The following is a 6,971-nucleotide window of genomic DNA, read 5'->3' on the forward strand; positions in this document are numbered from 1 at the left end:
TCCTCTGCAAGCAGAAACTGTCATCCCTTCTTCCTTCTTCAGCTTCCCCAAGGGAGTGACCTTGAGCTGAAACCAACTTCTCTCTGCCACCGAGCAGGCAAAGAGCCTTAGACCTACTATCCTCCCAGGGGCCCATGCTGGGTGGAATGATGACATTCCCTGGCCCTTTTTACCTTCCTAATATCCATATTAATATTTATTTTTGATATAACTTAAAACATTTCAATATTTTTTCTTAATGTTTTAGGCAAAATGCTGTTTTGTGGGCCTGAAAACTAAAACATTTTTTGAATATTTTAATTTCCTTTTTTTCTAATTTTTAAAATAAAGTTTCCTGAACCCCTAAAAGTATCATGGGCCCTAGGCACTGTGACTTGTGTGTCTAATGGAGGCCCTAATTCAGTAGATAACTACAATTTTTAGAAAAAATACTGTAATCCATGGCCACCCATCCAACCGAACACAACCCTGGCCTGTTTTGAAAATCCATTCTATTCATAATATTAAAAAGGTACCTGGGAATTCTGTACTTCAACTCGTCAATTTAAAGTGATCCCTTACAGTTAGATTCCAAGAGGCTTAAAAAAAAAAATCAAGTCACCACACAAGATACGATTTTCAATATTTTATTTATATAGAAATACTTAAAAAATGAAGTAGCACCATTACTTAAGTTTTACCTTTATTATGTAGAACTTTAAATGTCAGAAAAATAAAACTCTTGATACAATTTCAAATCTTGTCTCAGCAAATATAATATTAGTATTTGACCATGAGGTTAAAGGCCCTTTATCATAAAATAAAATATACTTTGTTTTTTAAACTTTGCTCAGTAAAGTACATTTAAGCTCAAGTAACGTCACCTACATATACATAAACAAGTGGTAAACAAATGTATTAAAATAGAAATACTAAAACTATAGTGGTGCAACAGAATTTTTGTAACTTGCACTGAATTCTATTTATACAAATGTTAGAAAGCATCAACAGTTCTTTTTGACATGTTTATACATTTCTGTTTTTGTAATAATATAGAATAAAATATGCTTTATATCACTGAATAGAAAATATGCTGGGTGAAGCAGATCTAGAAGATTTGTCTGAACCTATAAAATCTCCATCCCAACAGAATACTGTTCAAAACATTACACATTTTATGGTTTGTAATTCCGTCACAATTGTGTGATTATTAAAATAATACAGTGTTCTTTGCCATAAGGCCATACTAAAATAAAAAGATTTAACCCAGCTACAAAAAAGTTCACTGAACTTAAATTAAAATACTTGTAAACATCTTTGCAATATGAAATATAATTTTTCAAGTCAAAAAAGAATAAAATACTTCAATCTGTATTAATGCAATTTCTCTTTAAAACTTTTAAACGTTTTTAATATATAAGAGATATGTTACAGTTTATTTAACTTTAATAAAGCTGCAGTATCCTGGTTTCACAGGAACTCCTGGCCCTTCCACGAACATTCAAAAAGGATCCACTGTGTTCTATAGTAAGTATCATAGGAACCCACCCACAAAGGGGAACACACTAAACAGTCCACACATCCCACAGCACTACTATCATCTTCATCATCATTACTGTTCATTTTTTCCTACTTTAAGAAAATGGAAAACTTGTGGGGTTTTCTTCTTTTGGAAGCTTCCTATTAAGTACAGTGTAAAAACTATCATTACTAGAATGTCGCCGTTCCTATTATTTATAGAGCATGCATTTCAGGTGTTCAGAGGTTTCCCAGGCTACAGTACTCTTGATGCAGATATCCTGGCAAATTCCTTTACTTAAAAATTAAATTTTAAAAATGAGCGGATACTACAGCTTTCCAAGCTCCTCTCGGATCTCAAGAGTGTTGGTGGGGCCGGGAAGGAGAAAGGGGCGGGGGCACCAGAGAGGCAGGCGAGCGCTGGGGAATGAGGATGGGGAGGGGTTCCCCCTTCCCCCCGCACCGTGCGCACTAGCGCCCGCTGCCTTCAAGAAAAGATGCGGATGGCCTGAGTGACCGCGGTGTGGCAGACCGGGCACTCGGGCTCGCTCTTCTCACAGATGCGGTTGGCGCACTCCATGCAGAAGAGGTTGTGGCCACAGGGCACCAGCGCGGCGATCACTTCGCTCTCGAAGCACACGGAGCAGTCGCGGCTGCCTTTACGCCGAAGCCCGGAGGAAGAGGATGAAGAGCTGGAGGAGGAGCTGGACGAAGAGGAGGAGCCCGACGTGTCCGACGGCTGCAAACCAGGCAGCTGCGCCCCCAGCCCGTTGGCATAAGCGGCGTAGGCCAGGCCTCCTCCGCCTGGGTCGCTGCGCACCCGGCGAGCCAGGTGGTGCTCTCCCGCCCCCGGGGCCATGTGCAAGGGCGGGGACAGGCGCGGGCAGCTGGTGCCAGGGTGCAGCCGGCGGTGCACCAATAGCCCCAGGTTGGCGTTGGAGGGCGCACTGGCGCCACCCCCAGGAAAGACCACGGAGGAGGAAGAAGCAGACGAAGATGCGGAGGAAGAGCAGGAAGATGATACGGGAGCTGCAGGTCCACCTCCCGGCGACCGCTCGAACTGGGCCCAGAGAAGTGGTGCCCCAGGTGGGGGAGCGGGAGCCGGGTCAAAAGTGGGCTGCAGCTCGGGGCAGCCGTCGGGGGATGGCACTGAGGCTTCCCCCGCTGTGTAGGTGTACCCATTGCCATTGTTGTTGTTGTTTCCGTTGTGCGCAAAGCTCAGGGCGGGGCTGGGGGGGCTGTAGTCTGCCAGGCGCGGGGTAGCGGCTGCGCTGCTGCTGGTCCCGCCACCGAAGTAAGAGTCTGTGGAAGCACTGCCAAGCGAGCTGGAGCTGTCGTTGCGGTAGCTGGAGAAGGGCTTGCGGCCGGGGGTGGGCGTGATGCTGGGGGTGGGCTTGCTCCAGAGGCTGCCTGGACCGGACCCGCCGGACCCATGATGCAGGTCGAAGCCCACATCGGTGCCGTTGGCGTGGAAGTCGTTCTCGTCTGTGAGCTCAATGATGCCGCCGGTACGCAGAGCAATGTGCGCCTCAATCTCCTCTCGAGCGCGATCCACGTTCTCTGGCATGCCGGTCACCTCGAACACCGGCTCCTTATCCCGGCTGGGTGTCACGATGTACGTGTGCGTCTGTTGCTGGATGCGCTTGATCGTGGCGCCCTTGGGCCCCACCACGAGCCCCACCACGCGGTAGGGCACCCGCACTTGGATGGTGGTTTGCCCGGGCAGGTTGGGTGGCCCAGGCACCGCGCCGTTTAGTGCAGTGTTCTTATTCCGGGAGGCGCGGATCATGGAGAAGTGCTCGGCAGCGGAGATGATCTCCCTCCGAGCCATGGCCACATCCTCCTTCCTGCCCGTCACAACAAAGACAGGCTCCTCCCCGCGAACTGGGGTCTTGATGTAAGTATTGGTCTTCGCCCGCAGCGCTTTGATTTTACAACCTAGGAACCAGGGTAAGGAGGAAGAAGTGGGAGAGAGAGATGGACACGCCCATTATCCTGGGGTAACCGCGGGGACCGGGGACAGCCCGCGTTCAGGACAGCGAGAGGGCAGGACAAGAGATGGGCGTAAAGGGGGCGTCTCCCTCACTGACCTCGGGCCGCGCCACGAGCTGGGCAGTGAATCCCACCCGCGAGACGCTCGAGGAACAGCCCATTGGCTACCTGGCCCTCCCCCAGTGACTGCAGTCGTCCCGAATCAAACCCGAGAATCCCAGAAAAGTCATCTGGGGAGATGCCGCTGGGATCCAGCTGGGCGCGCCGTCAGCTCTGAAGACACGGGGAAGGGGCTCAAGGAAGGCAGCTGCAGGCGCGATGCCTCAGCGCTGGTGGACAGGGGGCAGGGGGTGGGGTGTGAGTCCTGGGACCCATTGTTCCTCCTCTGGGCTCCATTCCGCTTTGCAGAAATCCAGAATCCTCCTCCCATCCTATGCTCACTCCTCCTCCTCTCTCCTCCCAAAGGACTGATCAAAGGCCCCCTCCCCCAAGCATCTTACATTTAAATTGTTTTTTTGGAGGTGGGTTGGGTGTGGGGCGTTAGGGGAGAAGGCAGTGATTTTTGCAGAAGAAAGTGCATCCCGCCAGGGCAGCGGCGCGGCTCCGGGAGACAGCCTGCCTGCACTTTCTTTGTCTGGGGCGCCGGCCCATCGCGAGGCTCTTCCTCTCTCCCCAAGGCACCCCACGCCGCAGATCCCGATACTGAACACGCCTTCCCCGCGAGGCAGTGGCCTGAGACCCTACACCGCTCCCTACCTCCCCATCCCTCTTCGACCTACCTTGCCGCCCTACGATCTCGGCGACATGCTCAGAACTGGGCACCGGCACGCACTCGGTCATGTTCACGCTCTTCTTGCGCGGCTCGCTGTCGTACAGAGAGGCGCCCTCGTCACTGTCCAGCCCCAGCAGGGAGAGCTGGTCGAGCGCGAGCTGCAGGGCTCTTTGGTCATCCAGGGTCTCTCCCCCTCCGCTGCCGCCGCCGCCGCCGCCGCCGCCGCTGCCGTTGCGCTCCAGGTCTGCAAACAGCGAGCTTGGCATCGCTCGGCCGTGCGCGCCGCGCCCCCGCCGGCCCTCGGCTCGGCGGCGAGAAGCTGCGGCCACAAAGGCAGCCGGGAAGCGGGTGGTCAGGGGCGGGGAGGCCGACCGCCTGCTGAGGGTTCCGTTGTTTCTTCCTCGGTGCTGGGAGGAGTGGGTCGCTCTGTGCGGTCCGCACCGGGCAGTGGCTGCAGGAGGCCCCGCCTGGGTCCCCACCCCAGATCTGCTGGCGGGTGGGGTGGGGGCAGAGCTCTAGCGGTGGCCGCGCGTGCCCCCCGAGTGCCCGGCTGGCTGGCCGCGATGCCGAGCGAAAAGCGAGCAGGCGAGCGACAGAAGCGTTTCTTTAAGGAGCCCCTCCCCGGCTCCTCCACTCCCGCCCGCCCGCCCTCACTCAGCGCTTTTTCCTCCTCTCCTCCCCGCCTCTTGACTGAGCCTCTGCAGCCAGACGACTCCGGAGGGGGACGAGGGAGGCGCAACGTCACAGGCGGGAGCTGACACCACAATGCTACTGACACTATCGCTGGGGGAGGCGATTGGCGCGCGCCAGGTCGGGGGCGGGAGGAGGCCGCGGGTTGAGCGAGCGGAGGGAGAGCGCCACCCCCCACCCCCGCGCTCGCCGCAGCCCGCCCAGTCCTCCTCCCGGCCGCGCCCCTCCCCCGCCGCCGCTAACGCCTCTCTTTGTTGTCTAATGCGGGACTGGCAGGCTCGGGACACTTGTATGTACCTATCAGCCGAGGACAATCATTGTCCCCAAGTCTCCTCCCTCGCCTGATTCAGAAAACAAAACCCGCCCAACTCTGGTGCCTGGGGCCCGGGCTCTAGAAGAGCGGTCCTTAGAAAGTCCCGTTAGTGGCTCCAAAGAAACCTTCCGTGGAGCCAAAGCTTCCTCTGGGAGAAGAGTCCGTAGTCCGCCCCAAACGGCGACCCGATTACTCCGACATGGAAAACGGGACTCCAAGTCTTGGGACGCACGGGCAGAGTGACTCCCGGCGCGGGTTGTCCACCTGCGCGGGAGGGCAAGACACACAAAAGCACACGCCCGCCCACACTGGCACCCGCGCGCGCGCGCGCCCGCGTCTACATTTCTGTCTCCTTGGGCAGTACTTCGCGCATCTGGCCCTGAAACTGAGAAAGGGAAAGCTGGCTGCCGCGCGAGCTCGGCCAGCCGGGCTGCTGGCGACCTCTGGAATGCATGGCACCAGAGTCCAGCACACGCCCGGCGCCCGGGCCGAGACCCTGCGGGTTCTGACACGCGCACGAGCGCCGCGCCGCCACCGCGGGGACGCAGGCCACAGCGCCAGCGGCCGGCGCGGGCGTGCGCGCCCGCTGTTCCCCTATCCCTCCCCGCCTAGCCCCGCGGCCGGGCATGCGCAGTGCGCGCGCGGAGCGGGCGGGCCCTTTAAGGCGGGCGGTGCGGCGCGCGCGCGCGCGCCGGTCCAGTCCGCGGCACCGCCCCGACGGGAGGTGAGCGCTCGGTGCCCTGCAGCTCTTTGTGCGCTTCTCAGGGTGGGGGTGGCGGCAGAGGGAGGTTGCGACGGGACCTGCCGGCGAGGACTGCGAGCTGCGCCCCCTCCCGGATCTCCCAGGGACAGTCTCCGAGCGCGAGAGAGAAGGAAGGAGGCTTTGAGGGGCGGGCCGGAGCGGTGCGCGCTGCTCCTCTCCGCTCGCATCCCCCTCTGCTGCCCACCAGGGCTGACACCCCTTCGGTCCCCGCGCGCTCTTCTGTCCTTTGTTCCGGAAGCCGCCTGGCTCGCCGCGCCCTTTGCGTCCCGCCGCGGACCGTTCCGCAGAGCGGCTGGGCCCGCGGTTCATAGAGTCGCCCAAGGCCCGTACAGCGGGACGCCTGCCCAAAACAATGAGGCCATAGGGCCGCAGCCGTACACGGGCTAACTCCGGAGACCTCGTGGTGCCGCGGGTGGGGGGTCCCGGAGCTTGAAGGCAGAGGCTACCCTAGGTGTGCCCTGCGTGACCGCGGCTAGAGGGAACGAGCGCTGTGGGCCTTGGTTTCTCATCCGTAAAATGAAAAAAAAAAATCCCCGCCCTTACCACCTCGTGGGTCGTTCGGAGGATTAAATGCGACAGTGGATGGGCGCGCGCTTAGGAATCAGTAGACAGTTCCGCAAGCGCCTTTACTTTTGAGAACGCGGAGGTGCCGCTCCCTTCCCCGATTGCTCACCTGGAGCTGTCTTGGGAAAGAGGTGCTGATTATTTCCTTGGGGAAATGGGTTTAGAAGCCACTTACAGTGGTTATTTCCTCAGGATGTTTACGTCAGCTTCCCGAAGACTGGTGTGTGTTTTTCTTAAAAGGGAATGTTCGATGGGAGGAGGCAGGTGGGAGGATGGTGCTGAGTCCTCCGTGAAAGCCACCACTTAGAGCTCCAGTAGGAAATTTCTGTATTCTTTTGACCCGGTTTATGGACTTGGAATCCAACTAACTTGGGAATAAG

At 56.7% G+C, this 6,971-nt stretch overlaps 1 protein-coding gene across 1 annotated transcript; it reads right to left on the minus strand.

Moving 5' to 3' along the window:
• Window positions 1–615: 615 nt before the first annotated feature.
• MEX3B (mex-3 RNA binding family member B) lies at window positions 616–4,953 on the minus strand. Its single transcript, XM_025390322.1, has 2 exons — window positions 4,269–4,953; window positions 616–3,435 (listed from the first exon to the last, which is right to left on the minus strand). Exons 1-2 carry the CDS (start codon window positions 4,525–4,527, stop codon window positions 1,985–1,987), a joined length of 1,710 nt encoding a protein of 569 aa, XP_025246107.1. The 5' UTR covers window positions 4,528–4,953; the 3' UTR covers window positions 616–1,984.
• Between the last annotated feature and the right edge of the window lie 2,018 nt (window positions 4,954–6,971).

This window comes from Theropithecus gelada, chromosome 7a (genome assembly GCF_003255815.1).
Source record: "Theropithecus gelada isolate Dixy chromosome 7a, Tgel_1.0, whole genome shotgun sequence".
Lineage (NCBI taxonomy): Eukaryota > Metazoa > Chordata > Mammalia > Primates > Cercopithecidae > Theropithecus > Theropithecus gelada.